Genomic DNA, 25,601 nt, shown 5'->3' with positions numbered 1-25,601 from the left:
GTGGCCTGACTAATGGCCTTTATCTCATTTAGCACTGTATGGTATTGTATTATTTGTCTATGCTCCCTGAGCTAGTGGCCTTTATCTCATTTAGCGCTGTGTGGTATTGTATTATTTGTCTATGCTCCCTGAGCTAGTGGCCTTTATCTCATTTAGCGCTGTGTGGTATTGTATTATTTGTCTATGCTCCCTGAGCTAGTGGCCTGACTAATGGCCTTTATCTCATTTAGCGCTGTGTGGTATTGTATTATTTGTCTCTGCTCCCTGAGCTAGTGGCCTGACTAATGGCCTTTATCTCATTTAGCACTGTATGGTATTGTATTATTTGTCTATGCTCCCTGAGCTAGTGGCCTTTATCTCATTTAGCGCTGTGTGGTATTGTATTATTTGTCTATGCTCCCTGAGCTAGTGGCCTGACTAGTGGCCTTTATCTCATTTAGCGCTGTGTGGTATTGTATTATTTGTCTCTGCTCCCTGAGCTAGTGGCCTGACTAATGGCCTTTATCTCATTTAGCACTGTATGGTATTGTATTATTTGTCTATGCTCCCTGAGCTAGTGGCCTTTATCTCATTTAGCGCTGTGTGGTATTGTATTATTTGTCTATGCTCCCTGAGCTAGTGGCCTGACTAGTGGCCTTTATCTCATTTAGCGCTGTGTGGTATTGTATTATTTGTCTCTGCTCCCTGAGCTAGTGGCCTGACTAATGGCCTTTATCTCATTTAGCACTGTATGGTATTGTATTATTTGTCTCTGCTCCCTGAGCTAGTGGCCTTTATCTCATTTAGCGCTGTGTGGTATTGTATTATTTGTCTATGCTCTCTGAGCTAGTGGCCTGACTAGTGGCCTTTATCTCATTTAGCGCTGTGTGGTATTGTATTATTTGTCTATGCTCCCTGAGCTAGTGGCCTGACTAGTGGCCTTTATCTCATTTAGCGCTGTGTGGTATTGTATTATTTGTTTCTGCTCCCTGAGCTAGTGGCCTGACTAGTGGCCTTTATCTCATTTAGCGCTGTGTGTTATTGTATTATTTGTCTCTGCTCCCTGAGCTAGTGGCCTGACTAATGGCCTTTATCTCATTTAGCACTGTATGGTATTGTATTATTTGTCTATGCTCCCTGAGCTAGTGGCCTTTATCTCATTTAGCGCTGTGTGGTATTGTATTATTTGTCTATGCTCCCTGAGCTAGTGGCCTTTATCTCATTTAGCGCTGTGTGGTATTGTATTATTTGTCTATGCTCCCTGAGCTAGTGGCCTGACTAATGGCCTTTATCTCATTTAGCGCTGTGTGGTATTGTATTATTTGTCTCTGCTCCCTGAGCTAGTGGCCTGACTAATGGCCTTTATCTCATTTAGCACTGTATGGTATTGTATTATTTGTCTATGCTCCCTGAGCTAGTGGCCTTTATCTCATTTAGCGCTGTGTGGTATTGTATTATTTGTCTATGCTCCCTGAGCTAGTGGCCTGACTAGTGGCCTTTATCTCATTTAGCGCTGTGTGGTATTGTATTATTTGTCTCTGCTCCCTGAGCTAGTGGCCTGACTAATGGCCTTTATCTCATTTAGCACTGTATGGTATTGTATTATTTGTCTATGCTCCCTGAGCTAGTGGCCTTTATCTCATTTAGCGCTGTGTGGTATTGTATTATTTGTCTATGCTCCCTGAGCTAGTGGCCTTTATCTCATTTAGCGCTGTGTGGTATTGTATTATTTGTCTATGCTCTCTGAGCTAGTGGCCTTTATCTCATTTAGCGCTGTGTGGTATTGTATTATTTGTCTATGCTCCCTGAGCTAGTGGCCTGACTAGTAGCCTTTATCTCATTTAGCGCTGTGTGGTATTGTATTATTTGTCTCTGCTCCCTGAGCTAGTGGCCTGACTAATGGCCTTTATCTCATTTAGCGCTGTGTGGTATTGTATTATTTGTCTCTGCTCCCTGAGCTAGTGGCCTGACTAATGGCCTTTATCTCATTTAGCGCTGTGTGGTATTGTATTATTTGTCTATGCTCCCTGAGCTAGTGGCCTTTATCTCATTTAGCGCTGTGTGGTATTGTATTATTTGTCTATGCTCCCTGAGCTAGTGGCCTGACTAGTAGCCTTTATCTCATTTAGCGCTGTGTGGTATTGTATTATTTGTCTCTGCTCCCTGAGCTAGTGGCCTGACTAATGGCCTTTATCTCATTTAGCGCTGTGTGGTATTGTATTATTTGTCTCTGCTCCCTGAGCTAGTGGCCTGACTAATGGCCTTTATCTCATTTAGCGCTGTGTGGTATTGTATTATTTGTCTATGCTCCCTGAGCTAGTGGCCTTTATCTCATTTAGCGCTGTGTGGTATTGTATTATTTGTCTCTGCTCCCTGAGCTAGTGGCCTGACTAGTGGCCTTTATCTCATTTAGCGCTGTGTGGTATTGTATTATTTGTCTATGCTCTCTGAGCTAGTGGCCTGACTAGTGGCCTTTATCTCATTTAGTGCTTTGCTTTCTCTTAATAACTACTTTCTCGCTGCCAATCTTGTTACACTTCTTTTTGTCCTTAATGTCTTAGTGACTTTTGATGATGCTAAATATAGTTGCCACCTTATTATGTATACAGATAGACAATGATGTGACGTGGTTAGCAAGTTTAAAATACAAGTTGATCCATATTGATAGCCGTCTAGAACTGGGCTTGACAAATTTTTCTAAAATCTAGGAGACAGGATGAAAGTGTAGGAGCCAGACCACTGTCCCCCCCCAAAAAAAAAATTACAGGAGTGAGTGAGGAGCACAGCTCTGTGTGTTATATAACTGTTATACACACTATACTAGTCCACAAAATGGTCACTGTTGAATGGATACAGTAAAATGGAGGCCCCCCTTACTGCTCTGCACAGCTCACCTGCTCCACCCCCCACCCTCCAGTAATAAAGGACCACATTTCACATAAAATAATGGTGCCAGAAAGTACAACAAAACCCCCCTCCCCTTGTGGTCACACAACTATTTCTCTGAAGCCGCTCCGCAATAGACCTTACTACCAGAGAGCTCTATGCAGCCAGAGATAGGAGACACAGTAGACAGTCGGGATGTACTGGAGGAGGATCAGCATAGACTGGGACAGACATGATCAGAGCAGGCCAGGATGGAGATGAGTCATCAGTGCAGACTGGGATACAGAGGAGGAGTCAGCGCAGGATGGGACGGACAGAGGCACAGCAGTCACTGCAGATGACACTCAGCACTCGCACTCCTGTGCATGATATGAACACCGCAATACATATAGGCACGAATCTCCGCCGGGGCTGATGAGGATCTGCCTCACTGCAAAATCTGGTAGCCAGGCAGCAAAATCTGGTAGCCATGGTGAACTGACCCCTGGGATTTGTCAAGCCCTGGTCTAGAAGGATTCATAGACACATGTATGTAACAGATCCCTGTGCACTGACAGAAGATCGTGTGCAGCCAGGGCTCGTCCCTAACAGCCGAGGCTAGGGAATGGGGACCCTTATTATGAGTACCAGATACGAGAGAATTTATCGGTGCATCATCCGCTCATACAAGTGAGCTTCTAAGTAGCAAGTGCTCTATTCGCCAAGGATGACACATAGGCAAAGTCGGGGGGCTGGCTTCTTACTCTTGCCAGTTAGATGTTGTTTCTAGCATATATACAGTAATCGGCAATAATACGCTGTCATATACTACCTCTACTAGCTACTCAACCCCTAGCGTCCACCGCTTTGCCTGCTGTGCCATTGTTCTGCTGTTATGTCATTTTCCTTATATATTGCATTAAGAGAATCTTACTCATGTGGGTTATTCCTGGCACATGGGCTCTTGAAGATGGAATGTTTGAGACAGATAGAATGATGGTGCTCCGACTCTCACATTCGCTTACAGGATGTTTCAGCGGCTCAAGTGGAAAAAATGTTTTAATGGAAACATAAGATGGGAAAAAGAAAAAAAGTGTATTTCAAAATGTATTCATCATATGTTAGCAATAGCATTAATAAACGGTTACCCTCCACCACCTCCTAAACTTGTTCCACCAACTGTGTCCCCATGTCACATCATATGATGGGAAGTTCGGTTGAGTACTAGTGAGCTATAGGAACATACCTGTGTAATGCTTTCTGATAGCCACTGGGTGGTATGTGCTTTTTTTTATTTTTTTTTTATATAATCTCACTTTATCCGCTGCAGTCTTCCTGTCTACTGGTTATAATTGAATTATTGCAAAGCAGTTTTATACTGGGTCACACAATTTAGCATTTTTGGGTACCAAGCCTCCAATAGACTTATAGACAAGTAACTATAAAGAAAACCGTATATGTGCTGTTCCCCTCATTGGAGAGTTTATTTTGGAAGTTTTCTTTGTAATGTTTTTGTAATCGTTCAGTACCTGCATTACACTTGGTAACTGTTTCTGTGCTCTCATTACACAGATCGCCGATATGTCCACAGAGGCAGTGAAAAAGCTGTTCAGGCAGGATAAGCTGGGCCTGGCCTCTCTGGCCGCCGTGAAGGTCATCTCCGGATTGGTGAAGAGCAGAAATTACGATGTCCGTCCTGAGGTAAATTAGCTCAGTGCTGGCTGTGTTTGCAGCATAAACACTCCTGTCCACCTTCAAATCTTTTCTTTGATCAGCAAAATTCCTGTTATTTAAAACCGCACTTAGAACTCGGAATGTATTTTACTAATGTGCCCTCAACCTCCTTCATCCCCTCCCCCCCCTTTCCTGAATTTCAAAAGCGCTGTGAAGCAGTTTTTCTGGGGGGTGGCACATGCTGGCATGAGGGGGCAGGTTGCTAAAATATTTTCCAGGATGGTCTTACAGCTTTGCAAGAGGTGAATTTATATATTATTTTCTATACTTTGATTATACATAAATCCTCCCATAACTTTACACTTCCACTATCTCTGTTCTGCGTGACGTGAGTTCTGCGAATGCTGTAATTGTTGGCTGTCGGGCTGCTTGAATCGCTTCCTACCAGTCATGTCTGTTGTTCACATTATATGCCAAACCACTATGGCCCGTATTCAATTTCAGCCGAGCCGCGTTAACTTAACGCGGCCCGGACTTAACGTCGACGTCGCCTGTTTTGTATGCATTAAAGTATCGTGCGTGTACACGCTTTACCCCGTATTCAATTTGAAAGTACGCGTAAACGGCACCTGGCGATACTGTAACAAGCGGAAAGTACTGTCATTTTTGGGGAAATCTGCCTGACACCCCCCAAATGATGCTCTGACATGGGGGTTCACTATGGTACCCCCTGATTTGGCTTGCTGAAGGTGTTTGGTGTTTTTAAATGTGCTCAATAGGTGCTAAATAGCGTTTTTCTATACCTGATGCAGAATAGTATCTAGGAGTATTTTTTCCAGAAAATAAGTTATCCCAGCAAATTTGGGGTACTTGAAAATGGGGGTAAGCATATTTAAAAGTTGCTAAAGTGAAGTTGAAAAATCATGAAAAATCCACCTGGCGCAAACACCTGCAATCAAAAAAACACCTGGGGCATACTTGGGGACCCCCCAGAGTCAAGTTCGCTAGTTTTTAACTTTGTAACCCCCAATTTGTTTTTTTTTTGCCTCCTATTTCAAAGTAAATTTTTGGGGTGTCCTTAAGTTTATTTTAATATTTTTTGGACACAGTTTATCTTTGGGGGACTGTCTGAAGGCTGCAGGGGGCTTCCCGAAACGTTGCACCCCAAAACCACAATTCTGCACTTTTTTTCCGCTTGACATTTATAGGCAATACCTTACCGCCTATTACATTGCATTGGAAAGTCTTTCAAAGTGAATACGGGGTAAAACCAAAACAGGCGATAATGACGGCATCGCCGGTAACTTAACGAGGATCCGGACTTAACGCTTCAAATTGAATACGGGCCTATGCTGGATCTTCGCTTATGAGCAAGGGACTTGTATGGATGCCGGCCAGCTATGTGTTTCAGTGTGTGCTGGATGCGTTACTGGGTCTGTGTCACTAGGCTGTACTACATGATTCATCTCACTCCCAGGTGCTGAACATCTTGCTGCATCTAAGGATTAAGGAAGTAGATGTGAAGAAAGACGTGGAGGACATTGCTCCTAAGCAGAAGTTGATGTCTTACAAAGATAAGAGGAAGAATCTATCCAGAATGCAGCGGAAGGTAAAGACTGCGTCACTGTCTCTTGGTTACAGTATGATCTCTTCAGCACTGAGGAATTATTCTGCTCTCACTGCCGTCAGCACAGTGGTCCAACCCATCCTAGGAGAAAGGGAACAGCGGGGGGGATCAGTTACTATAACTTTTCCTGACTTGTGCCATATTGGTTATAGACAAACATCCCCAGTCCCTGAAACACTGGAAAAAGAGTTAATAGACAAAGTTCCTTTCCCAACAATTTTTTTTTTTAAAGGCACAACACCACATAATAAGGCACTTAATAAGGACAATACAACTTCTAATTTAGAGAACATTATGACTCAATTTACAGGTGCTGCTTTTACTGTATATTGTATTTGTGGGCAAGGTGGCCATACATAACTAATAACATAATTGGTTTCTATCCGTTATTCCATTCAAATTAACTGAGGAAGACTTATTCAGCCTAATATTGCCATGCAATAAAAAAAAAAAATATTATTTGGGAATGCTGATCACTGATAGATCCTCGCGGGCCTTTCCTCTACTTTAATATATGGTACCATGTGTAAAGTCTGTAACAGCTCAGAACACCCGTACCTTGCTGGTTCTTGCCTGTTCCTATATGCAGCATTGCTAGTGTTCCATCAGGTTGGTTGGGATCTGTTGGGTGCTTTCATAGAATGTTAGATCCCCATATGGATTGTGCCTTTCATTAGCCACTTAAGGACATTTTGTATTTAACCACTTAACTGACAAATTCTTGTCGTGAAAACCGCACACACATTGTCGGTTTTTAAAAAAATTAAATTAAGTTTTAAAAGTATTTTTTTAAAATCTATTAAATATTTTATGTAAAAAAAATATACCTAGACGATGTTTTGCATCTCCCCCAACTCCCCTCTCCATAGGCCCCCATTGTAATTTAACGGCCCACCCCCCATCAAAATAGCCCCCCCAGTGTCAAAAAATCCCTAACAATAACAACCCCTACCCTCCCTAGGTATATTGGGTACCTGTGTCACAGCCCCCACCCTCACCTCCAGGGAAATCGGTGCCCAATTTAGGCCAAAAATGTATAAGGTGCTGCTAAACGACACAACACAATCAGATAATAAAATATCCTATTTTAATCACAATAAATAAAATACAATTTAAAAAATGATATAGGACATAAACATATAAAAGAGGAAAGAAAGTCTTCTCTATGACTCAAATAATGTATAAAATTGGCACAAAATTAGACACTAATGTGTTCACATTCTAATAAATGTGTACAGGAAAATGAACCAACAATATGCCACATAAAGAACTACAATCAGTGGCGTATCTATAATGGGTGCAGTGTGTGCGGGGCACACGGGCCCCCGGGTCCAGGGGGAACCCGCACCCTACACACTGCACCCATATTTGTTTTAAACTTACCTGTCCGAGGTCCCGCGTCGGGTGTCACTGCTGCTCAGAACACTGGAAAAATGGCCGCCACGGCCATTTTTCCGGCGTTCTGCTCATGCACAGTAGACTCTGGGCACACTCTAGTGCCCGGAGTCTACTAAGGCTCCGGTGGCTGGCCAGCCGCGTCAGTCAGCTGCTAGCCACCAGAGAGAGGAGGGGGCCCCGCACGAGGAGTGCACACAGGCCCCCTTCTCTCTTAAAATAACACTGACTACAATACAATGTTGCAGTAGTGCTAATATTTAAAGTTCCATTAAAATAGATTTAAAAATGCATATATTCAGTGTATCAATGGAATTCCATATACTCACAGTCCTGGGAAAAAAATATATATGTATAATAAGAGACAACATTTGTCATTAAGAGCTAAGAGTAGGTGTGCTGCTGTATCCGTGTAGTCTGCTGAGCAGACACTTTGGTAGCTGTGAGGTATCAGTCCCAATGTACTCCAGCAATGTGCCAATTCGTAGGCACTGTATATTCAGCGCTGGCTCCGTGCTGCGGAGCAGAGTAAGCTCCAGTAATATGCCAGCGTCTGTAGCAGGTGTAAAGGTAAAGTCGTGGCAGAGCTTAATTACAGTTACACGTAGGACGAAGGCACAATGACCAGCGCAGGTCGTCTCTGTATCCACTCCAATGCAGCCATGCACGGGAGTCAGCGCCCTGGTGGAATATGGCACAAGCTGAGACAGTCCCAATGGAACAGCACCTCTGTGTCCTTGGGGTAAATACCCAGCGTTTGGCACAAAGCAATAGGTTTCCCAGGTATGCTTAATAACAGGCTCCTTCTGTATCCTTCAACATGTTTCTCCTCACTAGGAAAGGCAGAAGTAGCCTGTAGTTTGGCTGGCTTGATTTAAATACCATTACCAATTAGTGAGAGCAGATTTGTTGAATTACTTTATCAAATGAGGCAACCACAGTATTGTGCTTTCAACCTAGAAAAAACATCTATCTCAAATCAATGTTATAAGGTGCATGTTCGCAAATTCATAGTACTTACCCTTATAGCAAATGTATTATATATCTATATCAAATTATCATCATAGAGCGCTATTATATACACGTATACAGAGATCTTAACATTTATAAAAAAGTATAGATATACAAAAATATATGCATGTATACGCATATACATACAAAGAATCTGACGTGCTTAACTAATCATTCAATATACCATAATAGTGAATAAATTCCATTAAATGGGCTAAACCCATAAATGCATGTAAACGATCAGAGGTAAGATGTGGGATCCTAATAGAAAAACATTTAACCCCTTCTTAGGTGTTTGCATGGACACAGCATTCTAAGTAATAGAGCCAATCAAAAATGAGCAGCTACACTGAGATGGCCAGGATGACAGATCTATAAAGAGTCGGATCTATATGCCAGTCATGGATAGGGAAGAAAGGAAAAAGAGAGAGATGTTTATTAGCGGAGAGGGCTAGTAAGAAGTTGTAGCAAAGTATATCTAGATCTAACCATCAGGTCTAGTCTACTGTTATCAAATAAACTCCAGATCTATCGTTTCATTTAGTCCCTGTGGTTTAAGCGATTGTCATTTCAATATCCATGCTGCTTCTTGCCGGCACAGGGTTCAAAATCTATCCCCCCCACTACTAGTAACCGGAATATGTTCAATACCAATAACCTTAGACTGGACGGGTTCCCCTCATGATGTTCCATGAAATGGCGAGGACCACTGTGATTAGTACATTTATTGAGAATGTTTCTTCTATGTTCCATAAATCTACATTTCAAGCTGCGTGTAGTACGTCCTATATAATACATAGAGCAAGAAACAGGAGTTGCAATTAATAAATGAGTTAATCTTAAATTCCTTATTGGATTGAGATGAAGATACAGATTTAGTCTTATTCACCACATGGGAACATGTGGTGCATTTATTCTGGTTGCATCTATAGAAACCCAGCACCTTCCATCCCTGTAAGTGCTTTCTGTGAGGATACTTTGGATAGAGTGGCAGAATTCGTAAAGAAGCTGGGAGCTAATATGTTTCTAAGGTTCTGGGCTCTTTTAAAGGTGACCTACAGGTATTTCATCCAAGGTATTACATAGAATAGGGTCAGTCATAAGTAGTTTATAGTTTTTAGTATACCAACAATTCTGCTGGCTGCCACATTGTATTTAGATGTAAATGATAGGGACATGCCCAAATCCTCACCACTAATGGGATTCCCATCCTCTTTACGAGGACCACCATGTGTGTATGTGTGTGTATATATATATATCAGCAAAGAGTCCAAGGCGCAAATCAGTTCCTTTGTGTACTGAAAAAAGTATCTCTACTGACCAGCTCTAAATTTGTATTTCTACTTCAGGCTCCATAGGGTATCCACAGGATACCTTGGGGTATAGGTGTGACGTCAGTCGCTGGGCACCATAGAGTTAAGCTTTTCAGCCTCCCAGGATGCACTAGGGTCCCCCTCCTATACCCCGCCCCCGAGCCAAGGCACCTCAGTTTTAGTTTGGTGCCCGGCCGGAGTCGGGTGCACCTGTCGGAGTGGGGGCTAGAAGGGCCCCTGAAGCTTTCTCCTATGCAGCTGTGGCTGCACATCTGGATGTACAGCATGGACAGTCAGTCCTGACGTCCATGCTGTCTTCCCTACACCCCCGCCGGTACCAGAACGCCGGTACCGATCCGGGGATGCTGGTGAGCATCTGGGGTCACAGCTAGCGGTGACCCCAGATGTTCCGGACCATGGCCGGATTTAAGGGGGACAAAGGTAAGCAGCGGGGTCCCGCGGTGGGTCCCCGCTGATCACATGGTCCTGAGTTCCCAGGCAGGGGGCTCCCTGGGGACTGGCTGCAGCGTGGAGCCAGGCGACCAACCTGCGATTCCACTGCCCCCTGGGACAGCGGACCGCAGCAGAGCGGTAGCGCTGCGGCGTCCCAGGGGTTAAATGAATGCCAGGGGAGCGCGCCTTCCCTGTCTCACAGCCGGCGCCTCCCCCGCTGCACACAGCCCTCTCTGCACGCTGCCGACTGGTCCTGTGGCAGCGCTCCTCCCCCAGGCCAGCCTCCTCTCTGTTCCTCGGCGGTCATCTTCTTCTGGACACATGGTGAACGCTGCTGGAAGCGCTGGACGGAAGCATCGTGGTCTGGGTCCCCCCGCATACCTCTCCTCCGCTGTGGTCAGGTCTGTGTATGCAGCGCTGTGTCCTACCAGGCCCTGTGTCTGCGTAGTTGAGTGATCAGCGCTGTTAGTGCAGGAATTGATTTTCTTTGCATTGTATGTGACTGTGCTAGCGCTGCTGCCTGTAACTTTTCTTCTAAACTGTCAGCTTTATTCTGTCCCTGTTCTTTCTGCTAAGCCCTTGCGGTGCGGTGCTGCAGGGTGGTCTCTCGCCTATTTACTATATAATTGGTGAGAGGGGTCACATACTTGGTGCCATCATATCTGAAAGTGATTTTCCTCTCCGGCTACAGTGTACTACATGTAAAGTACCGTTAGCGGAGGGGGAGGGTAGTGCGGAGGGCCTTTGCCGGCAGTGTTTGTCCATGGCGCGGCCGCTTACGGTTACCTGTACCTGTACAGGAGCCGCCCTGGGCTTGTTTCGCTCAGGCGCTTACAGCCTTAGTGGGCCAGTTAGCTCCGCAGCCCGCGTTTACACCGATGGGTTTGTCCCAGCAGTCAGTGGTGTCGTCACCCATGCAGGGTTTCCCAAGACAATTGGTGGTACCCCACAGTCTCCCTATTTCCCCGGTCCCGGTTTCTCAGGAGCCAGCGTGGGTTAACTCCCTGACGAGTTCTGTACAGCACTTGTCGGATGTGTTGCAAGGGGAGTCTGTGATGCGGCCGCATAAACGGCCGGTGGCGTCTCTGTCGGCTCCTTATGAGGATGACGAGGGGACGTCTGATGATGGGGGGAGATTCTGGATCCTTACGATCAGGAACCTCTCCACAGTAAGGACGCTGATGCTAAGTCCAAGGTATATATTCCTGGACTTATTCGGGCGGTCCGCACAGCCTTGGTGATTGAGGACGAAGTTCCCCCAGCAGCTAAATCTAAGTATGCCTTTTTCAAAGATGTGAAGGGCGATGCCACAGTCTTTCCTCTTTCGGGTCAGTTAGTGGACCATTTAGAGGAGGCGTGGAAACAGCCTGGCAAAAGATACCAGCCGCAGAGACGCCTGGCGGTGGCTTATCCGTTCGCGGATAATTATTTAGCAAAGTGGGAATCCCCTCCACAGGTGGATTCTCACGTGACCCGTCTTGTCCGTAGTGCCACATTGCCGTTGCCATCCATGTCCTCCCTTAAGGATGCTACGGACCGCAAGGTGGAGATCTGCCTGAAGTCCGCTTATTCCCTTGCTGGGGGGCAGCACGGCCGGCTATGGCCATTTGCTTGGTTGCCAGAGCGATGGAGCGCTGGGCGGATTCATTAGAGGCTTCTTTTGATTCCGACTGTCCGGCCGAACAGGCGGAGTTGATTGGTAATCTCCGTGATTCGGCCACTTATATCAACGAGGCGGCCCTAGACATTAGTACTGTGGTGTCTAGAATTTCTTCAGCAGCGGTGGCTGCTCGTCGCACCTTGTGGCTGCGATCCTGGAAGGCGGACGCAGATTCCAAAAAGGGTCTGGAGGCGTTGCCGTTTACCGGAGAAGTTCTCTTCGGTCCGGATCTGGATAAGATTGTGGCCACGCTGGCGGCAGCCAAATCGGCTTGTCTCCCGTCGGCCGCTGCTCCTTCTCGTTCTGGACCATCGTCCTTTCGGTCATCTAGGGCCCAGGGCAGGCCCAAACCACAGTCGTTTCCTCGACAGGCTGGCCCTAAGAAATCGGCCAAGCCCCGGAAGCAGGCATGGAGTACCAGACGTCCGGCCCCCAAGCCAGATGACCAGCCTACGGCCTGATGGTCCGGGCCTCCCTTTGGGGGATCCCAGGGTGGGAGGCCGCCTGCTGCAGTTCGCCCAGTGTTGGTCGGCCACTACGACAGACACTTGGGTTCTCGAGGTGGTCTCCCACGGGTACGCCCTCTCCTTCCGGCACAGACCCCCGGCGCGATTCTTCACCACGGGTCTACCATCAGACTGGAACAAGGCTACGGAACTGCGGAAGGTATTGCACACTATGCTCCAGGCTGGAGTTATAGTGCCTGTTCCATTCTCCCGGAGGGGCCAGGGTTTCTATTCAAATCTTTTTTTGGTACAGAAACCCAATGGGTCGTATCGTCCGATTCTCAACCTCAAAGCACTCAACAATTCTTTGCGGGTTCCGAAGTTTCGGATGGAGTCCCTACGGTCCATCATTCTGGCGCTGGAACCTGGGGACTACATGGTGTCATTGGACATACAGGACGCTTACCTGCATGTCCCTATTCTTTTGCGCCATCAACAGTTCCTCAGGTTTGCAATCCGCAGCGACCACTTCCAGTTTCGGGCGTTACCTTTTGGCCTGGCGACAGCACTACGTGTTTTCACCAATGTGATGGCGGTCATGGCGGCTTCTCTGCGGCTGCAGGGAGTCCGCATGTTGCCGTACTTGGACGACCTGTTATTGGTGGCAGGATCTCCAGAGCTCCTGTTACGCCACTTGGACCTGACCATTGCACTGCTGCAACGGCACGGCTGGCTAATCAACTGGCAGAAGTCCACTCTAATCCCGTCTCGGAGGATTCTGCATCTGGGAGCCTTATTGGACTCGGGACAGCAGAGGATCTTCGTGACGGAGGACAAGATCTCTGCTTTACAGTCAAGGGTGTGCAGTTTTCTGCACAGCCGCCGGGTGTCCCTACACTCGGCGATGAGGTTACTGGCCTCCATGGTGTCGGTGTTCGACATGGTGGAATTCGCCCAGTTTCACTCCAGACCTCTGCAGCACCTGATCCTGTCCAAGTGGAACGGGCTGCCTCAGTCTCTGAAGTCCCAGACGATTGTGCTCACCCCGGAGGTTCGCCTGTCCCTTGCTTGGTGGTTACAGACGACCCACCTCAACAAGGGACGTCCGTTCTGGGTTCCAAATTGGGTCCTGTTGACAACGGACGCCAGTCTTCGGGGCTGGGGAGCAGTTTCGGGTCCACACTTGTTCCAGGGCAGGTGGACGCCGACAGAAGCGGAGCTTCCAATAAATATCTTGGAACTCCTTGCGGTCTTCAATGCTCTCCAGCAGGCACATCGGTTTCTCCAGGATCACCCGGTGCAGGTCCAGTCGGACAACGCTACCACCGTGGCCTACATAAACATGCAAGGAGGAACTCGCAGTCGGGCGGCTCTCGTAGAGGTCTCTCGGATCCTGGTTTGGGCGGAGCGCAATCTTCCGGTCATATCAGCGGTCTTCATCCCGGGAGTGCTAAATTGGGAGGCGGACTTTCTAAGTCGCCAGGACGTTCATCCGGGGGAATGGTCCCTGCACCCGGATGTTTTTCAACTGCTGGTGGACAGGTGGGGTCTTCCAGAGATCGACCTCATGGCGTCCCGGCACAACAACAAGTTGCCGGTGTACGGGTCTCGCACAAGAGACGAAGGGGCGTCTCTGGTGGATGCTCTGTCCGTCCGGTGGACGTTCCGGTTCGCATACCTGTTCCCTCCGGTCTCCCTTCTTCCACGGGTAATCCGGAAATTCAAACAGGAAGGAGGGACGCTCCTGTTGATAGCTCCCGCGTGGCCCAGACGGCACTGGTTCTCAGACCTTCAGGGTCTGTCCGTGGACAGTCCTCTGCGGTTGCCGCTGCGACCGGACCTTCTGTCTCAGGGTCCTTGTCTTCACCCGGACCTGACTCGGCTGTCTTTGACGGCGTGGCTGTTGAGACGGCCATGCTGAGGTCCCGGGGGTTTTCCAGCTCTGTGGTGCGTACCATGTTGCGAGCTCGGAAACCGTCTTCCGCGAGGATATACAATTGCGTGTGGCATACGTTCTTCCAGTGGTGTCGACCGAGAGGTTATGCACCGCGGGAGTTTCGTCTGTCTCGGATTCTCGCCTTCCTGCAGGCGGGACTAGATCATGGGCTTCGCCTTGCTTCTTTGAAGGTACAGGTTTCGGCCCTATCTGTCTGGTTTCACCGTAGGATTGCTACAATCCCGGATGTGCGCACCTTTATGCAAGGTGTTCTCCGCATTCAGCCGCCCTTTGTTCCACCTGTGGCGCCTTGGGATTTGGCTGTGGTCCTGCGGGCTCTCCAAGGACCGCCGTTTGAACCACTGGGCTCAGTGGATCTTAAATGGCTAACAGCTAAGACTGTTTTCCTTCTGGCCATTGCTTTGGCCAGACGTGTTTCTGATTTAGGGGCTCTTTCTTGTAAACCCCCTTTCTTGGTTTTTCATGGGAACAGGGCAGTGCTCCGCACTCGGCCCGAGTTTCTTCCCAAAGTTGTTTCCCAGTTTCATGTTAACGAGGAAATCGTTGTTCCGGCCTTTAACTCCCCTGGTCTTTCCGTGGGTGAGGCCTCTTTGGATGTTGTGCGGGCCTTAAGGACTTATGTTGACCGCACTTCTTCGTTTAGGAAGTCGGACGCTTTGTTTGTCCTCTATGGCTTCCGTAAAAAGGGTTGGCCTGCTTCAAAGCAAACTTTGGCAGCCTGGATCCGTATGGCTATTTCTGAAGCTTATCTTCATGAAGGCCTGCCGGTTCCTCCTTCTGTGAAGGCTCATTCCACTAGGTCTGTGGGTCCTTCTTGGGCAGCTCGACGTGGTGCCTCTGCAGTCCAGATCTGCAAGGCTGCTACGTGGTCTTCTGTCCATACCTTCGTGAGGTATTACAGGTTTGACACCTTCGCCTCTCAGGATGCTTCCTTTGGGCGGCGGATTCTCCTTTCTGCACAGGAGCGTCCCCACCCTTAAAGGATACTGCTTTGGGACATCCCCAAGGTATCCTGTGGATACCCTATGGACCCTGAAGTAGAAAATATGAGATATGGTAAGAACTTACCTTTGTTATCTCTATTTCTACGAAGTCCATAGGGTTCCACAGGACTCCCGCCCTGTCGCACCTGTGCTGCAGATGGGCTTTGCTCTGGTCACCGGTTTTCCGTCTCCCTCTGGTGAGAATGTGATTCTTGTATGTGTCCAGATCTTTTTTTCTCTCTCTTCCTTCTCCTCCTCCGGCCTATGGCTTGATAACTAACTGAGGTACCTTGGCTCGGGGGCGGGGTATAGGAGGGGGACCCTAGTGCATCCTGGGAGGCTGAAAAGCTTAACTCTATGGTGCCCGGCGACTGACGTCACACCTATACCCCAAGGTATTCTGTGGAACCCTATGGACTTCGTAGAAATAGAGATAACAAGGGTAAGTTCTTACCATATCTCATATTATTTAATTGGGATATATTGCAGCTCTCCTCCAGAGCCGTATTAGATCTATGGCACAAAGAAAAGGGAGCGCACCATCGTGAAATAAATCACAAAGAGTTTATTGCATTCTAAATAGGAACTCTCACATATTGTCTAAAATGAGCAAGCATATCACAAAGAGTCACGATGGTGCGCTCCCCTTTCTTTTTGCTATATATATATATATATATATATCTACACATATATACATGTATATATTTTCACATACATATATATATGGAACACTACCTGATCACTGTGGCCAGCAGTGATATGGGCACATGATGGGCAGAGGTGGAGCTGTGGCCGGAAGGGGGACGGGAGCGCTGCTGGCTGTCGTGTACAGTACATACTGTAGCAGTGCAGCGGCTCCTGCTTCACATAGTGACAGTGTCAGCCAGCAGCGGGAGGGTGTCCCGTCGCCTGCCAGGACATAGCAGGAGCCGAAGGGGTTATGCCAGCTGCCCGTCCATTGCTGGCCACAGTGATCAGGACACAGTGCACAGCAGCAGCTGCTGCTTCTTCACAGGAGCACACGGCTGCTCTTGCAACAGCGGCGGGAGGGGGGTGCTGCCGGGTCCCGATCACTGTGGCCAGCAATGATCGGGACATACAGGTGAGGGAGCGGTGGGTGTAGAGGGACCAGGAGGTCCCCCTGATATAGGCGGCTGCTGGAAGATTAGCTTCCCACAGCCACCTAGTGGGCATTTTTGACTGGTCGTATCAGATACGACCATGTCAGGGAAAGTGCAGTCTGGTGCGGTCGTATCTGATACGACCATGCCTGGCAAGTGGTTAAACCACTCAAGTGTAGCTTTCCCTGTATGCTTTGGGCCATTGTCCATCTGGAATATAGAGCTTTTACATCTTGCAGACTCCTTGACCTGCCGGTACCTTGCTTTAAACATTTTGTTATATATAATATAAAAAAAAATTATATTCCTTAAAGCAGGGATAACCCCATAGCATTACGCTCCCATCACTATGCCTCATGGTAATGGGTAGTGTTGCTGGCACGATTCACAGTGTTCGACTTGCACCAAATATAGTGACTTGTACCAAGCCCAAACTGTTTATTCTTAGTCTCATCACATCATATAATTTAGGACTGTACGGTAGCTTTCAGTTGTCACTGAGCATTGCATTGGTGATATGAATAAAAGGTGTGGGGTGACCCATAAACCAGGGGTCTATAAGTGGTAGATATTAGAAGAACATCAGCCTGGTGCACCATGGCTATGTACTGCTACATGAAGCACCTTATGTTTATATTGCATTCTCACCTATCCCCCCCCCCCCCCCTTCCCCGGATGGTTGCAGCTGTGACGGGGTTCCCATCTCTAGCAAAAGGCCCTTCCTCACACAGATGCTGCACTTTGGAGAGAGCCTGTTCCAGACCAATTCTCAGTTGTGGTGCATTATCTCTGTTTCTTTGTGATTGACTTCAGTCTTGGAAAACTTCTCCTTCCAATGGCTGCTACTCTATCATGACTTATTACCCAATTTCCTTTACATGATGATGGGTGTTTATGATGAAACAACCACGGAACCACCCCAGACTGGCAGATTTTATTTTATAATTAATTGAAACTCTATAAATGTGCAACTCATTGCTCCAGGGTTTATTATGGGGTATATTACAAGGAATTGAATTAAACTTTTGTTGTGGTGGTAGCGAATTAAATAAAATGGTAATAAAAAAACTTTACATTTGTTGTTCTTGCCATTACAGAGTATTTATTTATTTATTTTTTTATTCAAAACTATGTCTGGAAAAAAAGTCAGTGAGCTGAATACTTGTTATGGCGGCCACATGTATTCTTTCTTTATAGATAAGAGGCTCTTTAACCTTCCAGCTGCCTTGCAACAATCCTTTCCATCATGCCAAAGTATACTGGGACTTGTACTTCCAAAATAGCTGAAGAGCCCCAAGTTATCAAACCTTTGGTTATTCTGCTCATAGATCCTTCTATACAGTAGTTATTGGAATTGTGGAAGTGTTTGTTTGAACCTAAATAGAATGTTCTGTTAGACTGAGTAGTGTCCTAATGTCACAGAAAATGTTAGACCTGTTATATGTCTTTAGTAAGCGATCTCTATAAACAAGGCATTTCTAAAATCTATTCATAAGGTTTAAATAACCTTTTGGTTCCATGTGAGTGATAACTGTGATACCCATTACACTGTCTAGATGTTCTACACAGTTCTGCTGGTTACAGTGCCCCTTGTGGCCACATTTTGAACAGTGTAAATTGCTTTGCGAATGAGATGCAGCGCTGACATTGGAGTGTAGCCATACAGTATGGGGACTTGTGTATTATGTATGCTCGCTATACTCATGGCCGCTCATTGTACTCGCAGTGGAAGAAAGCTGAGGAGAAATTGGAGAGAGAACTCCTGGAAGCCGATGCATCAGAAAGCAAAGAAAAGAAGTTAAAACTGGTAAGGCTATAATACACCTTTTCATTGTCCGTTAATTCTTATATCATTTTACATATACACCAGTATGCAGCATGTAGTGTGCGTGTGTATGTATATATATATGTACATGTAAAATACATGTATTTTATGCTTGAAACAAGCGCTAATAAAAAGGCGCTGAAACGTTGCAGACAGCATCTTGTCACATTTGGTCGTTTTTTTACACGGAGTGCCGCCTTGTGGAGATATCTGTTCAGTTCGTCCTGTTTGGCAGCGACTGACTGTGGAGGGCACCCGTCCCAGGACATTGTGGAACCCGTGAGTGACGGTGATCTGGACATATATTAGCGTTTGTAATGAAGTTTACATGATTTATTACTAGATGTAACCAGGTGTGCCCTTCAGCCCTCAGTGACACTTACTTCTGGTTGCCTGTTGGTAACACTAGTCACCTGGAATGGGAAGATTTGGGGCATTTACCACTTAACTGATTATTTTTTTGCCAGCAAAACCGATTTTTTTTTTTAATTGATATAATTATAGTTTTTAAAAGTGTTTTCAAAAATATATTTAATTAGAATATGCCTAGTCCATAGGCCCACATTATAAAATCGCTTCCCTCCCCCCACTGGCAGACAAAGTGGTCCTAATCCTACTAACAATACCTCACACGCCCTCTTAGTAGTAATGGAATAACGGTTTCATAAACCATCCACACCCCTGTAAAAAGCCTGTTTGCACTAGCAGAGATCAGCCATCATAGTGCTCGGGGAAGGGGGAAATAAATTCCCCTTGGGCTTTGGTCCCCAGCGTATGTCCTCCGGATTGCCATTCGCACAGCATTCTTGGGGCGCGATTTTGGTAGTGATGTCAGTCTGCCGCATCACTGCTGGGGGGGTCGGGGGAGTCAGAGGAGATCCTTTCAGAATGGATCTTCTCTTCAAAAACTGGGGGACACAGCGGGGCAGCGCGGTCGCATGTGATGCAATCTTGTCCGTTGAAGCACAGTGGGCTGCGGTCGCTTCACATGCAACCACGCCATTGAAGTGGTTAATAGGCTTCCTGTAGTGAGGGAGTTCATCTGAATGCTGCAAGATGAAGGCTGCTGCTCTTCAAAATAACGAACTGTTTTTCTCTATTTTCCCACAGCATATGGAAACACTGAACATTGTTTTTTTAACCTACTTCAGAATACTGAAGCGAGCGCAGAAATCCATTCTCCTCCCTGCTGTCTTGGAAGGCCTAGCGAAGTGAGTGTTTGTTTTGTGTAGGGGCCAGTGGGATAGAGGCAGAAGCATGCAGTAGGTACAGAGACCTAAACTAAATCTTTCTGTGTTCCCAGAGGTCTTATACAGGTTTTGTTTGTTTAATTGTTGTGTAAACAACTTTGTTTTCTTTCTATATTTGATATCTTGTTGTGCAAACAGATATTGGAGGCCTGTTGCTAGTGTTGCTATATTGCTTGTTTATGCTGTATTCTACAAACACTAAACACTAGTATTGTATTGCCTGAGAGATGTGAATAGGGTAACATCATTGCTCCCTACAAGGTTATGTAGACGGCTTTGCTCCTAGCAAATACAGCATTATTCAAATATGTATTTAGAAGTGAATTCTAAGTAATGCTTTTGGTTTAGAACTACAGTTCCCTTAAGTGTTTCTTTAAAAAAAATAGATGTCTGCAAACAGTATCTTAATTAGACATTGTTTGCCTATTTGTATCTTCGCAACATAAATAGTTTCTTTTTAGTAGTTAGCTTTGTATTAATTTGTTTTGCACATACAGTATGACATTACTTCTGAGTTACAGAGCCTGTTATTGTGTATTAGCTTTTTATAAAATATACAATAGATATCTGATAAGTCCTCTATAGATCACAATTAAAACTAGACCATAAAGGATGATGTAATTGGGGCGGAAGGGGACCCTTCAAATGTCAACGTTTTATCAAACCACAGATAAGACGAGAATATAATTTTGGTTTGTAATATTTTCACTATCTGGAGCCATTACCAGGCCAGCTATGTCTGTAGATTGGGTGGCTAAGGCTATGGAGGATTGGATGAAATCTCTGGAGGATACTATAGGTGATCCAACCAAAGAGCAGCAGTCCTTTCTCGGCCAGATGCGGGAAGCAGCTATATATATGGGGGAAGCGGGAATTGACTCAGGCATCCTGGCTTCTAGGGTCTCGGCTAACTCGATTGCAGCCCGAAGAGCCCTTTGGCTAAAAACCTGGAAGGCGGATGCAGGGTCTAAGAAGGCTCTAGAATCTTTGCCTTTTACAGGGAAGGTACTGTTTGGACCAGGGTTGGATGACATAATGACTTTGGCAACACCAAAGTCTGCTGAATTGCCATCTACGTATACCTCTAGGAGGCAGTCGTCATCTCGGTCCTTTCATCTAGGACAAAGAAAGAGTCCTCGGCCAGACAGTCCCACAGGAAACCGCAGCCCAAGAAATCTTGGCCAAATAAACACTCAGCTTCCAAGCCAGATGGTAAGCCTTCTGAATGATGGGGCGGGCCTCTCCCTGGAGGATGTCAGGGTTGAAGGTCGACTTTTACATTTCTCCCAGGCCTGGCAGCAAACAACTACAGATGCCTGGGTGCGAGAGCTGGTCTTTCAGGATTATGCCATCACATTCCTAAGGCAACCTTCCTGCAGACCCGGTCAGAGCTTCGGCCTACCGGGAGTCTATTGAGGCGCTCCTGAGGTCAGGAGTCATAGTCCCCATTCCTGAGAGGCAACAGGGAACGGGATATTATTCAAATTTATTTTTGATTAAAAAACCCAATGGGTCACACCGCCATATTCTGAATCTGAAGAGTCTCAACAGATTCATCAAGGTGCCCAAATTCCTTATGGAAACTCAACGGCCAATTATGCTGGTTGATGGAGTTTGGAGACTTCATGGTCTCACTGGACATACAGGATGCATATCTGCATGTCCCGATTGCAAGATCCCACCAGGACTTTCTCAGGTTCACGGTAGATCAGCAACATTACCAATTTCAGTCTCTATCCTTGGGTCTGGCCACAGCCCCTTGGGTATTTACCAAGATAATGGCAGTCATGACTGCTCGTCTCAGAAAACAAGGAGTCAGGATACTGCCATATCTAGACGACCTCCTGATATTGGTACAATCTCAGGAGATGTTAAAATGTCATCTACGGATGACCGTTGTCTACCTACAGGACCACAGCTGGGTAATCAGTTGGAAAAAGTCTTTTCTTTCTCCAACTCAGCAGATGGTGCATTTGGGGGCGCTGCTGGACTCTCTGGGACAGAGGATTCTTTTACCAGAGGACAAGATTGTACTACTACAGTCTCCGTACCAAGGCTAGCTACCTCCCAAAGGTTTTTTTCCTGTTTCCATATAAATTAGAAAATTGTAGTCCCGGCCTCAAGTCTTCAGACCTGTCTACAGGTGAAGCTTCCTTGGATGTGGTTCGAGCACTTCGTTTTCACGTAGATCGGACCAGTTCCATCAGGAAATCAGATTATCTTTGTGTTATATGGATTTCACAAACGAGGTTGACCAGCACAAAAACAAACGTTGTCTTGCTGGCTTCGTATGACTATTTTTTACGTCTATACATAGGCTGGTCTCAGTGTTCCTAACAAGGTAACAGCACATTCCACTCGGTCTGTTGGACCATCGTGAGCGGTAAGACATGGCGCCTCGGCTGAATAGCTTTGCAAGGCAGAGACTTTGTCTTCCGTTAATACGTTTAGCAAATTCTATGCTTTTGATACGTTTGCCTCCCAGGATGCTTCCATTGGGTGGTGGATTCTCCTCTCTGCGCAGGAGCATCCCCAACCTTTAAGGGAACTGCTTTAGGACGTCCCCTAGGTAGATCCTATGGACTCTATGGAACCCGAAGAAGAAATACAGAATTATGGTATGACATACCTTGGATGATTATTTTTCTTCGAGGTCCATAGGGTCCACAGAGCACCCTCCATGACGTACCTGGCCTCAGTTGGCCTCTGTTCTTTTGCTTTTCTTTTTTCGTTTCACTGATTCCCTCTTCGTATGTCCAGTGTTTCTGGTGTTCGATGTACTTCCTTCTCCACTTTCCGTCTCTTACTGTTCGGCTTGTTTACAAATTGAATGCCTATGACTGGGGGTGGGGTATATAGGGAGGAGGACCGATGCATGCTGGGAGCTAGAAAGCTAGAGCTATTTGGTGCAATGGATCGCTTCCCCTACATACCCCCAAGGTAGATTCTGTGGACCCTATGAACCTCAAAAAATTGCACAAGAAATACAGAATTATGGTATAACATACTTTGGATGATTATTTTTCTTCGAGGTCCACAGGGCACCCACCTGACGCACCTGGCCTCAAGTTAGGATATGCTCTTCAGCCTTTTTTTCACAGATTCCCTCTACATATGTTGTGTTTCTTGTGCAATTTTTCTTCCTTCTCCGTCTCTTGCCGTTAGGCTTTGTTACAAACTGAATGCCTGTGGCTGGGGGCGAGGTATATAGGGAGGAGGACCAGTGCATGCTGAGAGCTCCAAAGCTTTGCTGTTTGGTGCATTGGATGTGATCCCCAAGGTAGATCCTGTGGACCCTATAGACCTCGAAGAAAATAAATTATCCAAGGTATGTTATACCATAATTCTGTATTTTTCTCTCATCCCATTGTGGTGGGGGTGTTTTCTGGGTACTTCACATTTACTAGTAGTTGTGAAGGCTGTCACATAGTATTGCATTTGTTGCCTTTTAATTTTGAATGTTTCAAAAGGGAAACGGGAGGTGGTTTAATGTAAATCCTGTTTGGCCAGTTTGTCCCCTCAGGATATTATAAAGGATGGTTTGTGTGTTGTCTGTTATAAAGAGCACCTCACCGGTCCAGTTTACCTGCCTCTGAACAAGAGCCATCTTGGGTGTCGTCCTTGTCTCAGGTAATGAATCCATTTGTGGATTGTATGGCTACTACCATGCTGCCTCCTTGTATGGGGTGTCCACAGCATGCCATGTTTGCACCTCCTATGCATCCTTCCTGGAGGGATGTTTATGGCCATTCTAGTCAGAGTATGGCACAGTCTACTGTTGAAAGCAGACCGGTAATTACTATGGCTCCATAACGCAAGTTATCTTTTTATCAGTCTGCTCAGGATATGGATTCAGACACATCATCAGAGGAATCGGATGATGTGCAGGGTTTTATTCCGGGTTTAGATCGGGAGAGGAGGGCCAGCCGTCCACGGTAGATGTTCATTCTTTGGTGAGGGCGGTTAAATCAATCCTTGATATTCAGGATGATGACCCAGCCCCTAGTAAAAAGTCTCCAGTGTTTAAACACCGAAAAGGTGGCCAAAACGGAGTTTCCTAAATCCGAGCAGCTCACTGAGCTTATGGAAGAGGCATATGGAATTACAGGGATAAACTGTTTTATGTGCATAAAAGATTAACATTGTTGTATCCTTTCCCAGGTTCTGAATATACTAAGTGGGGAAAGTACCTGCTGCTGTGGATGCTCATGTGACGCAATTGGTCAGAAATGCTACGTTGCCTATTCCGTCAGCATCCTCTCTTAAGGATTCTACAGTTGAAAATATTTCCTTAAGAAGACATGCTTCAATTTTTTTATCATCAGGAGCTGTTACTCGTCCAGCTATGGCTGGAGCCTGGCTAGCCAATGCTGTTGAAGAATGGATGAGGGCATTGGCAGACTGTCTACCAAATGCTACCAGAGAATAAATAATGTATGTCTCCCACATACGGGAAGCGGCCTCTTAATTGGGAGGAGCTGCAGAATTTTTGCTTCTAAAGCATCAGCAGCTTCAGTAGTGGTGCACAGGGTCCTTTGGTTAAGATCCTGGAAAGCTTATACAGGATCAAAGGCTCTGGAAACCTTACCATTCTATGGAAATATACTTTTTGGAGCAGAGTTAGATAAGATAATGGCTACTCTGGCGGCTTCAAAGTCTGCAGGTCTGCCATCTACGGTTACAATAAAATCTAGACAGTTTTCTTTTCGGCCCTTTCATCCTTAGGGCAAAGGTCTTCTTCCAAACCGTCTGTTGTCTGAATGTCCTGCGAAAACTAAACAAAGAGGTCTGGCTGGCCAGACATCCAGCTTCTAAGCCAGATGACAAACCCTCTGTCCTGATAGGGCGTGCCTCCTCCTGGGGGATCCCAAGGTGGGAGGCCGACTACTTCAATTTGCAGATTACTGGCACCAAACAACAACAGATGCCTGGGTCCGAGAAGTGGTCTCTCAGGGGTATGTACTCACTTTCCGGAGGCAACCTCCCCAGAAGTTTTTTTGCACAGATCCTCCATCAGGTGCGGTCAAGGCCTTGGCCCTTCAGGAGGCCATTCACTCCCTGCTACAGGCAGGGGTAATCATACAGGTTCCTATGTTGCAACAGGGAAGGGGTTATTATTCAAATCTATTTTTGGTTCAGAAACCGAATGGGTTTCATCGCCCTATTCTAAATCTAACAACCCTCAACAGGTTTATCCATGTACCCAAGTTTCATATGGAAGTTCTCCGGTCAATTATTTTGACAAAGGAGCCTGGGGATTTTATGGTTTCCCTGGACATTCAGGATGTGTATCTGCATGTTCCTATTACACAATCCCACCAATAATTTCTACGGTTTGCTGTCCTACAACGACATCACCAAATTCAGGCACTGCCCTTTACCTATCAACGGCCACCAGGGTATTTACCAGGATAATTGCAGTCATAACTACCTATCTCAGGCGTCAGAGAATCTGAATACTACCATATCTTGACAATCTTCTGATATTGGCACAAACGCCAATTGTTTTACAACACCATCTTCAACTGACCATATCCTGCCTACAAAAGCACAACTGGATCATTAATTGGAAGAAATCCTCTTTCTCCAACACAGCACATGGCACATCTGGGAGCACTTCAGGATTCTCGGGTACAAAGGGTGTTTCTACCAGAGGACAGGAGTGCGGCCCTATCATTGCGAGTACGCAAACTGCTACGCAAGCGAAGGGTATCCATTCTATTAGCGATGCAGGTCCTGGGATCAATGGTGTCCACTTTCGACATGGTGGGGTGTGCTCAGTTTCATTCCAGGCCTCTGCAAAGATTGATTCTCACCAGGTGGAACGGACAGTATCGGCTAATAAGGTCCCAGTGGATCTTTATCACTACATAAGTTCGTCTATCTCTCCTGTGGTGGCTGAAAAAGGATAATCTGGACAAAGGGCGCCTATTCTGGATTCCAAATTGGGTGCTTCTCACCACGGACGCCAGTCTTTGTTGATGGGGGGCAGTGACAGGTCATCAAACCTTTCAGAAAAGATTGTCAAATCAGGAAAGTCAT

At 46.3% G+C, this 25,601-nt stretch overlaps 1 protein-coding gene across 1 annotated transcript in view; it reads left to right on the top strand.

The window, feature by feature from the left end:
• NOC3L (NOC3 like DNA replication regulator) overlaps positions 1–25,601 on the top strand; it is a 121,114-nt gene that overhangs the window by 44,843 nt on the left and 50,670 nt on the right. Inside the window, exons 10-13 of the mRNA XM_088476419.1 lie at positions 4,417–4,545; positions 5,996–6,127; positions 18,211–18,291; positions 19,420–19,520. Of these exons, the coding sequence (XP_088332545.1) occupies positions 4,417–4,545; positions 5,996–6,127; positions 18,211–18,291; positions 19,420–19,520 (443 nt within the window). The remainder of the gene's footprint in view (positions 1–4,416; positions 4,546–5,995; positions 6,128–18,210; positions 18,292–19,419; positions 19,521–25,601) is intronic.

The sequence above is a fragment of the Taudactylus pleione genome, unplaced genomic scaffold, assembly GCF_031769625.1.
Source record: "Taudactylus pleione unplaced genomic scaffold, aTauple2 ptg000016l, whole genome shotgun sequence".
Taxonomy (NCBI): Eukaryota; Metazoa; Chordata; class Amphibia; order Anura; family Myobatrachidae; genus Taudactylus; species Taudactylus pleione.
The sequence above is the reverse complement of the archived record's forward strand: the minus strand, read 5'-3'. Positions and strand labels throughout refer to the sequence as shown.